The sequence below is a fragment of the Fonsecaea erecta genome (genome assembly GCF_001651985.1).
Source record: "Fonsecaea erecta strain CBS 125763 chromosome Unknown Scaff2, whole genome shotgun sequence".
Classification (NCBI taxonomy): Eukaryota; Fungi; Ascomycota; class Eurotiomycetes; order Chaetothyriales; family Herpotrichiellaceae; genus Fonsecaea; species Fonsecaea erecta.
Genome location: NW_017387245.1, coordinates 3,392,502 through 3,405,719, shown reverse-complemented (window position 1 = coordinate 3,405,719; position 13,218 = coordinate 3,392,502). Strand labels below are relative to the sequence as shown.

General features: G+C 55.5%; 4 protein-coding genes across 4 annotated transcripts; 3 read left to right on the top strand and 1 right to left on the bottom strand.

The window, feature by feature from the left end:
- Positions 1 to 566: 566 nt before the first annotated feature.
- AYL99_02980 (hypothetical protein) lies at positions 567 to 2,379 on the top strand (the record flags this gene model as incomplete). Its single annotated transcript, XM_018834496.1, has 3 exons — positions 567 to 854; positions 908 to 1,251; positions 1,305 to 2,379. 3 exons carry the CDS (start codon positions 567 to 569, stop codon positions 2,377 to 2,379), a joined length of 1,707 nt encoding a protein of 568 aa, XP_018697120.1.
- A 1,075-nt stretch (positions 2,380 to 3,454) lies between these two features.
- AYL99_02979 (hypothetical protein) lies at positions 3,455 to 5,953 on the top strand (the record flags this gene model as incomplete). Its single annotated transcript, XM_018834495.1, has 3 exons — positions 3,455 to 3,792; positions 3,857 to 4,022; positions 4,079 to 5,953. 3 exons carry the CDS (start codon positions 3,455 to 3,457, stop codon positions 5,951 to 5,953), a joined length of 2,379 nt encoding a protein of 792 aa, XP_018697119.1.
- A 551-nt stretch (positions 5,954 to 6,504) lies between these two features.
- AYL99_02978 (hypothetical protein) lies at positions 6,505 to 9,888 on the bottom strand (the record flags this gene model as incomplete). The annotated part of the gene is made up of 4 exons (XM_018834494.1): positions 6,505 to 7,128; positions 7,202 to 7,405; positions 7,526 to 9,529; positions 9,586 to 9,888. 4 exons carry the CDS (start codon positions 9,886 to 9,888, stop codon positions 6,505 to 6,507), a joined length of 3,135 nt encoding a protein of 1,044 aa, XP_018697118.1.
- Positions 9,889 to 10,684: 796 nt separating this feature from the next.
- On the top strand, positions 10,685 to 12,569 carry AYL99_02977 (hypothetical protein; the record flags this gene model as incomplete). The annotated part of the gene is made up of 4 exons (XM_018834493.1): positions 10,685 to 10,826; positions 10,889 to 11,010; positions 11,081 to 12,157; positions 12,225 to 12,569. The coding sequence occupies 4 exons, from the start codon at positions 10,685 to 10,687 to the stop codon at positions 12,567 to 12,569; spliced, it is 1,686 nt and encodes a 561-aa protein (XP_018697117.1).
- Positions 12,570 to 13,218: the final 649 nt, after the last annotated feature.

The following is a 13,218-nucleotide window of genomic DNA, read 5'->3' as shown; positions in this document are numbered from 1 at the left end:
AATGACGCGACCTAGGGTCATGCTGCAACGTATTTGCCTTGTGATACCAGGTAGCGGGTCACCGGTTTAAAGGCCTTATCTTCGGCGGACTAGCGATATAAGCCGACAGAAGAGCATCTGCATTGGTCTCAAGGACGGAAGTGTGCGACACAGAACGAGAAAGGAGTCGTACTCGCATTCTATCGGTTGGTTGGAGAGAAAGTCTGCTCGTCATTCATAATGCTACAGTGAATTTTCCAGTGATGTGATTGGATAGCCCCTCGAATTTGGTGGGACGGAACGCCAACCTTCCGAGTGGAGTCCCTCTACCGAGCTTGGTATCAATAGCTTGTTTGTGATTGGCTATCTCGGACTCTAGCAGAGAATACGAGCTCTGTGGAGCTTCACGCCGGAGATATGACGCCACACTGACTTAACACCATGGAATGTGCATAAAGTTCGCTCTGGCGACGTGACTCCATATTTTCATCGCATTCCCTGAAATATGAGTCTCTTCTTTGTATTGTGTTGTTCGCGCTAACTGGCCAGTCGTTCTTCATCCTCAAGACAAAACTAATATCCAGAAGATGGCGGCGTCGTCGACAGACCCGGCGGCAGACCAGACTGTATCCGTGGCGAACGATGCAAGTAGCACTTCTTCGCTTCCCCTGGAACAGAAGGCAAATGTTTCCGACGAAAATGCCCTCGAACAAACCACGAGCCGCATCGAAAACTATCCGACTGGCATCAAATTGGGCATGATCCTGCTGAGCATCTACTTGTCCGTATTCCTGGTCGCACTCGACAGAACAATCATTGCTACCGCCTTGCCCAAAATCACGGACAAGTTTCAAAGCTTCGGAGACGTTGGTTGGGTATGCCGATAAAGCTGTTGCTGGAGAAGGAGCCAAACTAACGCTTTAGACAGTACAATGCCGGATTTCTGTTTCCCGCCACAGCTCTCCAACTCCTCTTTGGCCGACTATACACGTTCTACTCGCCCAAGTGGATTTTCCTGATTGAAGTGTTTGTGTTTGAAATCGGCTCTGCAATATGTGGCGCCGCCCCGAACTCGGTCGCTTTTATCTGGGGGCGAGCGGTGGCTGGCCTGGGTGCGGCAGGACTGTTTAATGGTGCGATGATCTTGATGATGTACGCTTCGCCTCTCGATAAGAGACCTCTCTACATGGGTCTCCTTGGTGCTGTCTTTGGTGTGGCGTCAGTTGCTGGACCGCTCCTAGGTGGTGTGTTCACGACCAAGGTCACCTGGAGGTAAGTCTTCGTTCTCCTGAATACTGCTATATTCAAAACTAAGCCGAGTCCAGATGGTGTTTCTACATCAATCTCCCGATTGGCGCGGTCGTGCTGGTGTTCCTCTTCTTGGTCATTGACAACACTGCGCCCGCACTGGGGGATTTGCCGCTGAAAGAGAAGATTGCACGAGTTGACATTCCTGGCACGTTGGTATTCCTTCCGTGCATTGTTTGCCTACTTCTGGCTCTGCAATGGGGCGGTCAAAAGTACAGCTGGTCGGACGGCCGCATTATCGCCCTCTTGGTTCTATTCGGCGTCCTCCTCATCATTTTCATCGGCATTCAATTCTGGCGGAAGGAAGCTGGGACGGTCCCGCCCCGGATCGCCAAACAACGCACCATCGCAACCGCTGGCTTCTACGCCTTCTGCCTGGGGTCGTCGTTTATGATTGCTGTCTACTACTTGTCGATATGGTTCCAAGCGATCAAAGGTGATTCAGCAATCCGGTCCGGATACTCGACGTTGCCCTTCATCCTGGCCCTCGTCGTTGCGTCTATCATGTCAGGGGCGTTTGTTTCAAGATTAGGCTATTACAACCCGTCAATTTTGGCAGGTGGAGTCCTGGTGCCCATTGGTGCTGGCCTCTTTACACTGTTCACCACCCACACAGCACATCCTTTTTGGATCGGTTCCCAGGTCCTGTTTGGATTCGGCGTCGGCCTGGGGTTGCAACAAACTAACATCGCCGCTCAGACTGTTCTGGATAAGAAGGATGCCCCAACTGGAGTTTCATTGGTGTTCTTTTGTCAGGGTCTCGGTGGAACCATCTCTGTTGCGGTTGCCCAGAACGTCTTGGACAACAAGCTGATATCGGGTCTCAAGAATTTCAGCAACATCAGCCCACATGATATTGTCAATACCGGAGCCACCGAGCTGAGGCAGGCTTTCAGCCCTTCACAACTACCGGAAGTTTTGCGCGTCTACAACCACGCTTTGGTGATTGTCTTCTATGTTGCACTGGGATTTGCTTGTGCAGCAATCTTCGGAGGTTTGGGCATGGAGTGGAAGACCTTGAAAAAGGATAAAGCCAAGAAGGACAAAGAAAGCCTATCCGAGGATGTCAAGGAAGAAACGAAGACGGAGTGAATCACCATGATTTTACACGGATTGAGCACAATTATTGATTTAGTGACGCAGTGTACAACAAACAAGCACATCCTCACATAGAGCGAAATCCCTTCTCGACATATCATTTGGAGAACACGGGGACTCCACGGAGACAGAAGGAGTTCAATCGATCGAGGACGCGGCTGAAACTCCTCTCCAACAAATATCACAGAAATACGGAGGAAATTGCCAAAGATGCGATGGTCTTTGTCAAATCGCAATGGTCCAGAGTACAGCACCCACAATGCTTTGATAGGTGGGCCGGAAGAGTGAAACAAGGGGTCACTTCTGTTGTCTGAGGACGACTCACGAAGGTCGGCAGCATTTCAGACGCCGGAAACACTCGTCTTTGAACTTCCGAAGTACACCCACCCTGCACTCACGACGGGTGAGAGGGGTTTGCCGACGTGGTCAGGGTTTGGGTTGGCGGGAGTGTGCTGGTTTTGCAGCAAGGTCAATTAGAGATGGATGTACATTAACGCCACGCAGGATCTGGTTCTTTTGTTGAAATTACACGCTCCCAATTCAATAAACGAAGACAATAGACAAAGCCTACGCTTCCATTTGGGAAATAACTTGAAGACTGGCATCTTTAGCATGACTCTCACGTACCGTTCCGCGTGACCCCTTTACGACAAGGCTTGGTATGTAATATGTGGTTGGCTGGTTCCTGCGGAGATGACAGGGCACGAGAATGTAGGTCACGTGAGTTGCTGGCCTGCCAAGACCGGCGAGACAGCCACGTGACTGCCTGTATGCTATTGGAGGGCACGGCTCCGCGCTCCGCAGTTCCAAGCCCGTGAAACTGTCTGTCACCTCCCATCATCATCCTCCTCCCCATAACATCATCGAGTTTCTTCTGCCTTTGTGTTCCAGTTTCGAATTATTGTCTTAACAGATTGTTCTATTGTGTTACAGGATCCTCCTTCTCCTCTACTCGATGCCGCCCTACTCGATAGCACCCTGTCAGCCTCACTTTCTCGTAGATTCGTGAATCTCCTCCCCCATCCGATAGCTGCACCCTGGTGATTTTCACTCCCTCTGTGCCCTCGACATGGCTATGTCGACCTCTTCGGCTGCGGAAATGATCTCCCAACTGGAAGCAGCGCGTAAACTCGCCTTGTCAGATCCTCAAGTGTACAACCAGGTCCTCCCAGGGATCTTACCCATCATCGGTCCTGCGGCGCATGTCGAAATTCGAAGATGGGGTGCGGATTTCCTCGCAGAGGCGTTCGCGAGCCCTTCCCTCCCTAATGCTCAGAAAGAACAGCTTTCCTCGGACGTGCTTCCCACCCTACGAGCCATGTTGGAGACACCGGGAGAAGATCCTGCGGTGGTCAAGAGCGTGATACAAGCAGCGGCTAGTCTCTACCCTCTGGTGTTCAGACGAGTGTACGTGGTTTGGGACAGATAGCTTCACGATTAGAAAGAACCGGTCTCTAACAAAAGCGTCCAGAATTTCACACCCCACAGAAACTGCCATGTGGCAGGACATGAGTCGGATGAAATTGAATATTCTGCAGCGTATGGATTCTGCTCCTATCGCGGTCAGAGTGTGTTGCATCAAATTTGTGCAGAAGGTCGTCCACGTAGAGACCCCTGGTTTGATTTCCGACCCTCGAGTCAGTCCGCCTGCTGCGCCCTTGGTCGTTGTGATATTCATGCTAACGTGACGCAGCGCCCCGAGCAAAATGAGATCTCCATCGCCTTGGTCCCCCGAACACATCCTTTACTGCAGCTGCCCAACCTGGAGGCGGAGGCATCTGGTCTGCTGGACAGGCTATTGAGTGTATTCCACGAGACCCCGATGGATCCCATTCTTATTGATGCGACGCTTAACTGCCTGGCCGTCCTGATCCGAACACGGCCCTCCATTTCCACCAAGATTCTCTCTGCCATTCTCAATTTCAACCCCATGAAACAGGCAAACGCCCCCATGACCCCTCGGCTGATGGTCATCGTGAGATCAATGGAAAGAACAACGAGGGCTCTGTTGCGGTGGGCTCTGAAGGCTGTCCCCAACCACCCTCTAGAACAGAAGATCCAGGCCTATCTCATGCGTCTTCAGCAGTCACGTTCTACATTATTTGCAGAACCTACGGCCCAGAAACGCCCCGCAGAACCGACCGACGGGCTGGATGATGCAAAACGCCAGAGACTCACAGCAGGAATTCGCAAGTTCCCACCGATGCCGCCACCACCCAACACCTACGCCCATCTATTCACGCTCACCGACGATATCAGCCTTCAGCAGTTTGACGTGACTCTTCTCCCTGCGGACATCGTCAGCACGGTCACGGCGATTTTCTTACAGCACGTTGATTCGAATACTGTGGATGGGGCTGTCGAGGCAGTCCGGTCCAGATACACTCACTTGCAGAAAGTGAGTCAACCGACTCCGGTGCCCGATGTGCCTATGCTGGGCCCCACAGGGATTGATGACGAGGATGACTACGATCCTGAATTTGCCACTGGCACGGAGCAGATTGTTGAGTCAACCACAGAAAGAGCCCTGGAGCAGCTCGCGCAACCAGCCATTGAGTTGGGTCCATTTGAGCTCCCTAAGCCCCCGCCACTAACAGGGGCGGAAGTTGCGACATTATCAGATCAGACTGTAGGACATGTTTTTCAACTGGTTGCCTCGCTCGAGGCCGCGGGACACTCGCACACCAAGCAGCAACTTGGTCTGAATCGCATAGCCGCCAGCGGTAACGACCGAGACTCCTGGGCAACAATCCTCATGCGCCTGGCGACCAGATCACCGACCGGCCTCGATGACGTTGTCAAAGCCCTGAACGACGACGACGATGATGCCATCAGGCCGCTCATTAAATCAGAAAACGCCGAAGAGACAGCCAATGTCGCCAATCGCATCCGCCAGACCCTGTTCATGTATGTCCTGGAAGACTTCCGACCGCGCCTTAACATGGCCATCTCCTGGTTGACGGAGGAATGGTACGCCGACAAAATGACGGCAAAGACACATCCGGAGCTCGGCCATCTACCCAACTACACCCGTTGGGCGACCCGGCTCATCGATCGTCTTGTCCCATACCTCGACGCCCGTGATAAAAATCTCTTGATTCGCTTCCTTTCTGAAATCCCTAGCGTCGACCGCGAGATTCTGAGTCGGGTCAAGAGCTTGGCGAGAGATCCCGAACGGATCAACATGTGCATTCTTGCGATGCAGTACCTCCTGTTGATGAGACCGCCGGTCCGCGACATGGTGTTGGACACGATGGAAGGGATCTGGAGAGAAGGAGACGATCAGGCCCGAGCGGCCACACGCAAGGTGCTCGCGAAGTGGAGACCGGGCTTCCTGGAAAAGGCCGTGAAGGAAGAAGAAGAAGAGGCTGAATATAATAATCAGCCGGATGTGAAGCAGGAGACGAAGTCGAATGGAGTTGTTGCCAGTCATGCCCCTGCTGGCCCCGTTGCTGCTGCTGCTGCTGCTGCTGCTGCCGCTGCTGCCACCGCTGCTTCAGACCCAGCAGCCATGGACGCAGCATCGGATCCGAGAAGGAGGAAGGCCCTGGCGGCCGCAAATGGATGATAATATGATACTTGTTATTACACGGTACAGAGAAATTTTCGGCTGGAAATTCGCGGCGCCGCCGCCGCCGTTTACGTCTGAAACTGACTTGACTGGTACCCACACACCCACCCACCATACATATCATATCATGTGGAAAGGAGATGGATGTATGTGAACAACGCAAGCAAAGGAACAAAATCATGGATTCAGACAGACAGATCAGATGAGGGCTGGTTGCCAAAGGAAAATAAGGTAGAGAGAGATGTGTCTATCTATCAATCAATCAATCAATCAATCAGCTACCTGGTTACGATCTCTCCTCCTCTCCACCCTTCGCAATGCATTGGCACAAATAACCGACTGAACTGTACATGTAGTATATGCCCCATCCACCATATGAGGATTGTGCATCTATGTACGGAGTATATGTATGTATGTATGTATATGCCAGGCGCGTATCCCCCACGTCTCCGCCCAACTCTTCTTCTCTTCATCCTCCCCTTCCTCCCCGACGCCCTGACTTGCGTAGCCTTGATTGCCTTCATTCATGAGGTAAGAGCAGCTAGCAGCTAGCAGCTCACATTGAACTCGTCAATGACACTGCGGGGCGTCTGATACTCTCCCACGCCTCCGGTGCCATTGGTTCTGCCGCGCTCCCGGACCTCCTCCCAGCGACACTTCAAGCCGAAGAACTCGGGCCCGCCGACCCGCAGGCCCTCGGCGCTGCCGGTCCACAGCGGCGAGGCCGGCATGCCGATGACGCGGACCTGGAGACCGTAGCGCAGTTCGGGGGACCCTAGCGCTTCGCCGTCGCTGCCGAGGATGGAGATCAGGTCCGGCACCGTGCAGATGATCTCCTCTTCCTCCTCGTCGTCGTCATCGAGCTTTTGTTCCGAATGTGACGAGGAGGAGGAGGAGGAGGTTGGGGGCGGATACCGCGCGATATACCCCGCGGAAAGGTATTCGTTCTGGAACGGGATGACCAGGTGGCGGGTTTCACGGGTCGCGCGGGTGTTGGTGGCCGTGGTGGATGAGTTTGAGCTTGAGTCGTGGTGGTGGTGGTGGTCGTCGTCTTGCTCGTCGGCGGACAGCGGCGCAATCACGCACCGGCCGACGGTATAGCCGCGCGAGACGTCGCGGGTCACGTCGACGATTTTGCCCACGTAGAGCTCTTTGACCGGGGTGATGCTCGACTGGAAGCGCGGAGAGTTCATGTGTCAATTAGGGTCGTTCATGCACTCGGCTGGAATGTACGTTACGACTCACAATGGCTTCGATAAAATCAACTTTCGATTCACGGGCGAGGTGCACCGCGCGGCCCAGGTACCACGACTGCGAGACGGTGTTGGGCACGGCGTATTCCTTGATGACTTTGCCTGAGAGCGGTCGTCCCGCCGCCGCAGACGAATTGCCCATCTCAATACACGTCTGGCGGATCAGCGATTCGACTCGCTTGTTGGATTCGGCGGACTGGAGAGATACATGGACAGGGACACACGGCGAGAGTCAGTCTACTATTAATAGATAGACGAACGAGAGAGAGAGAGAGAGAGAGAGAGAGAGACAGTGTGGGAGTAAAGAAAGACTTACCAGCACCACAGCCGCGTTGCCTTTACAGTCCGCCGTCGCAAAGGGCAGCACGGGCTGTCCATAGATATAGGGCGTGCCGTGCTCGAGAGTCGGATACGCACGACCCATCAAGTCGCAGTCCACCACGGGTCGCCCGTAGCGGGCACTGGTGGGAAAGGTCACCAGCCCGTTCCCTCCGCCGATCTCGTCTGCCACGATGCCGTCAAAGTCCTTGATGCCCATGATGCTGTTTACGGCGTCGATGGCCGCGAACACGTCCGTGCCGGCGCTGACCCGCTCGTCACTGACGGACGGCGCGCCGTATCCCGCCCCGAACACACAGGTGGCGTCGTCCTTGAGAGACTCGAGCGACACGACGCGGATGGCGCCCGGGCCCGCTTTGCGCAGGATGTCCAACGTGTACAGGGCCATCAGGTACGACGAGCCGCCGCCGCCCGTGCCGAGCACCCCTGCGCCGGAAGCGATGAGTTGCACGTCGACGGGGGAGATGTACCACACGCCATCCCTGACGTCGGGGCGATACTGGGCAATGTCGACACCTAATGTCGGCTTCGCGAGGCTGCCCTTCTGCACATCTGTCGCCTCGGCCTTCGACGCCTCTTCGGGTGTTATCGTGTCAGCATCCAGTTCTTGCTCGTCGTGGCCGAGCTTGCCGTTTGAGACGCCATTCTGCAGGGGACCGTCGTCTCGGGCCCGAAGACTCCCGACGGCTTTCATCACAAACCTGGTGGCTTTGTTGGTCACATACTGCAACGGAATTTTCTTGATCTCGACGATTTTGACGTCCCTCTCGTCGGCACCGTTCGACAAGGCGGCCGCGATCGCCTTCTTCTTGACGGCCTCGATCTCGACGTTCTCGTCTCGGCCGGCCAATATCTCAATCACGTCGACTTCCCCCGCCACCTTGGCGATGGCGGCTCCCACGGCGTTCGCCGAGTCGTGATGGGGCGGCCGGAGACATTCTTCGACCCCGTCAAGGTCTTCCGTGAGGATGATGGAGCCTCCGCCGACGAGAAGGACAGACACGGGTGCAGACGAGACCTTCATCTTGTCGATGGCCCGTTCCAGCTGTCGTTTGATGTCGGCTTTTCCTTTGGCGATCAGCTGTTCGGGGATGGTTTTGACCTTCTCGTAGTCACCGACGCTGGCCGCCCTTGAAGCCACGACGATGTCCGTCGCTGTCATGATGTTCCCTCCAAACACCATGGCGTCAGTTGTGAGACGATGGGCCACCGAGTCCGGACCAACCGTGACCTTGCCACCATCCGCCGCCAACTGACGCACGCGACTCCCTCCCCCAAGACCGATGGAAAGCACCTCAGGCATGGAGAACGCCGTGCGCACGCCGCCCACCTCGACGAAGTTAGGCGCCTGTCGAGGGAATCCGGACGGCAAGAGCGAGCAGATATCGGTCGTCGTCCCGCCAATGTCCACCACCACAACCTGCTTATCGGCGAGTCGTTGGTCGCCATGATCGAGCCCCTGGAGAAAAGCGGCTCCCATCAGACTGTTGGTGGGACCACTGGCGAATGTCTTGATGGGCAACTCCGCCGCCACCGCCGCATCCGTGAGTGTCCCGTCATTCTGAGTGAGATACAGCGGACACGAGAGGTCAAGCTTGTGCATGGCAAGCCTGAAGCCGCGAATGGTCCTGCGGGCGAATCCCAGGATGGCTGCGTTCAGGATGGTGGCGTTCTCGCGGGTCAAGAGTCCCGTCCCGCCGATCTGGCCGGAACAGACGACAGAGAGGCTGGGTTCGAACTGTTGCAAGAGTGCTCTGCATCGTTCTTCGTGGATGCCGTTGTGGTCGAGCGCAGAGAACACTCCGACAACAGCGACATACTGGATGCCTACTTCCACGATCGCCGCCGCGGTGGCTTTGATCTGGTCCGGGTTGAGCGGAGAGATCTCCCGGCCGTCAATTTCAAGTCCTCCGTCGAGGTAGAAGGCAGGTCCCTCGATGATACTCTTCAATGCATATGGGAAGTCTGCAAAGGGGGGGATCTAGACATTATTGTGAGCTGGTCGCATGCAGAAGCAGACAACAACAATGCACGGACCTTCCTGGTATAGGGGCCACACAGCCTTATCACGGCGACCCGATCGAGTCTCCGGGCATCGTTCTCAACCACGGCATTCACAAAGTGCGTCGTCCCAATGGCGACATTCAGCACTTTACTTCGGTCGATGTTCGAGCGAGCGAGCACCTCTCTGACTGCGTCTTGGATGCCTAGCGTCACGTGGGATGTCGTGGACGTCTTGCATGTGGCCAGCACACCACGCGAGTCGGTATCGAGCGCATTGATGTCAAGGATGGCGGCGTCGGTGTTTGTTCCACCGACGTCGACTCCAATTCGGTACATGGTCGCGAAAGAAACCTATCTGCAAGGCCCTCGCTTGGTGGTTGTCTTCGACCGACGTCTAATAGATTGCCAGCAACATATAACTGTGCTGTCCGAGGCGGCGATTCGTCTTGAAGATGGGGAGACTTCTTCCATGTCGCCCTTCTACCAACGGCCCTCCATGGAGCCAGTGGAACACCGGGCGAGGGACCGAGACACAACGGCCGAGTTGGCTTCCATCTCCACCACACTCTTGGAACAATCGTTTGGTGCCCAAGAACAAGTGTGTGAAGACGGAGATCTGCGGGCGCAGAATGGCGTCTTTTTTTCTCACCAACAGGTGTTTGTTTGTATGGACCCGCCAGCTTCCTAGGTCGGATGTAAAGATCCAGAACAGGCTGGTGACAAGGCCCGGACCATGGGCTTCTTATCTATCGACAGACTTGTCTGTTGCGTATAACTTCATAGGCCATGTCGCTGGTGATCTGATGGCCTATACTCAGCCACCCCTGTTGAACCCCCAGCAAATCCGAGCTGGACAACCCCGGCCTGATTGTTTCTTTACCTCGAGCTCAATTGGTTCGCTAAAGATGACGAACCCAAGGAAGGAATTGATCCTCTCACACGTTGTCGTTATCAGTGCATGCAAGCTGCATGATTAAGCAACGGTTACGAGAACGCTGAGCGACGGGAAACTCCCCATTTATAACTCGCGGTCGATCCTGCCAGACCCATCAACAATGGCGATGGGCGACATCTGCCCTCTTCCAGCCACAGTCCAGTTTCGAACGATCACTATCACTGTCACCTTCGAACAATGGCCCGTCTCGAGGGCTTCCTGAGGAGGCTCGAGGTGCCCTACGAAGGCGGCACGATTCCCAACCGCTGGATCAACAATGATATCAAGCCCATCGAGAAGGGCCGGCGAACATGGACGTTTTGGACGTTTCACAACCTCTGTACGTGACCGGCCCCCGTGGAATACTTGGTTGAAATGGCCCCCAAGCTGATATCTCGTCAGGGGTATTGACCAACACGAATATCTCGACGTACATGACCGGCAGCTCGCTGATCGCTCTCGGGTTGAACTGGTGGCAAGCCATTATTGCCATAGTGTTTGGGGCAATCTTGTCGACCGTCTTTGTACGTGCTCGGCGCTTTGCAGTTGTCCAAGATCTAGACGGCACTGACCACCTCACCTGGCGGGCGATAGATCGTTCTCAACAGCATGCCGGGCGCGTTCTACCACCTCGGGTTCCCCATCGCCAATCGCTACGTCTGGGGCATGTACGGCAGCTCCTTCGTCATCTACAATCGCATCCTCTTGTCGCTGGTGTGGTATGCCGTGCAGGCCTGGATCGGCGGACAATGTGTCTACGTCTGCCTCGAGGCGATATGGCCGAATCTCGAACACCGCATACCGAACCACCTCCACGCCACGGGGCTGACGTCGGCGTCGTTTCTCACCTACTGGATTTTCTGCATCATATCGCTGCCCCTGATCTGGATTCGGCCGCATAAGCTGAAGGTGTTTTTCTACATTGCGGTGGCGTCCATCTTCATCTTCGAGATCGTGCTCTTGATCTGGGCGTTGGCCACGATGGATGGATTTGGCGACACCATAACGGGCCACCCGCAGACGCAAGACACCTCGATCGGCTGGGCAGTGCTGTACGGCATCATCAGCGCCATCGGAGGCATCGCGGCGGGAATCCTGAACCAGAACGACTACGCGCGTTTCGCCCGTCGACCGGCGGATGCCATCTGGGGTCAAATTGCCAGTGCCGCGACGTACTCGATCATCAGCTCCGTCGTGGGCATTCTCGTCACAGCGGCCACGCAACGGCGGTACGGCGCGGCGCTGTGGAGCCTGCCCGACCTGCTGATCGCCATGATGCACGCCGGGGGTTCGAGGTCTCGCGCGGCGGGGTTTTTTGGCGGTGCTGCCCTGGTCATCTCGCAATGGGGGATCAATGTCCCGGGGAATGCCCTCTCCGGTGGGTTCGACTTTGCCGCGACTTTTCCCCGGTACATCAACATTCGCCGGGGCGCCTACATCACCGCGGTGCTCTCGATGGCCGTCAACCCGTGGCAACTGCTCGCCACGGCGTCGACGTTTCTAGCCGTGTTGTCGAGCTACGGCGTCTTCTTGGGGCCGATGATCGGGCTCATGATCTCCTCGTACTTCATCGTGCACCGGCAAAAGATCAAGGTGGACGATCTCTTCCGTGGGGACCGGACCAGCGTCTACTGGTACGCGTACGGGATTAACTGGCGGGCGCCCATCGCGGTACGTACAGTCGTGTTGTGCCACCCCTGTCGGAGTCGTGAAGCTAACAAGATACCTCGTTTCCCAGTGGGCATGCGGCGTCTTCCCCTCGATGCCGGGGTTTATCAGCAACGTCAACAACGGCGTCCACGTGTCGCTGGGCTGGACGCACCTGTACTACATTTCGTTCCTGGTGGGGTTTTCCATCGCGGCCGTGGTCTTCGTCGCGCTGCACCATTTCTTCCCGGCCCCGAGCGTCGAGGATTTTGTCAGGAGCCCGGCGTCCGGCAGGCAGGTCATGGCCGAGTACCAGGACAAATGGGACGCCACGGGAGGAGAGGGGGCTGGCGGTGACGATGGCAGCGACGTGCCTTCGCACAGCATGCTGCCCAAGGACGTGCAGGACGTGGAGGGCTTTCCGAAGGATATCTGAGCAGGCACAGACACAGGACACAGACACAATGACAATTCACGGACGCTGTGCAGTGATCTGAAGTGGAGTGGTAGGATGAGGATGAGGATGACGACGACGACGACGACGACGACGATGATGATAGTAATGATGATGGATGAGAAGAAGAATAAAAGACGAGTGAGTAATTAGCTTCAATCGGGGATCACGAACCACGAAGCTTTCCTTGGCTTCGCTTGTTTCCTTGGAAGTTCGGTCTTCTCGGAACCAGATTCCCTTTTCCGACTCGAAACTCGTATTCATTCGTGCCGTCGCTTGTCAAAGGTCGATAGATAGTAGTCTAGCCACAGTCACCTTGTCGCAGGACGACGGCCACACCGGCACTGGGCTAGTGACAACGACGCAAGCCACATGCCAGACTGTACCTAGAGTGAGTGAGTGAGAGCTCATCTGACGAGCCTGCACAAAAGCCTAATGACGGTCTAAGAATGCTTGCACTTGCACATGGGGTCTATCTAGCCCTAGCCTCTAAGAATGTGCGTGCGGCTGAGGAGATCGAGGCACGGAGAATACAGCTGAAAGAATGTGGCGCGGCTGAGGCAGAAAGGGAGGCACATATGTACAACTTGTATATATTCCCCAAGACGATGTCTTCATTCAGACGGATATT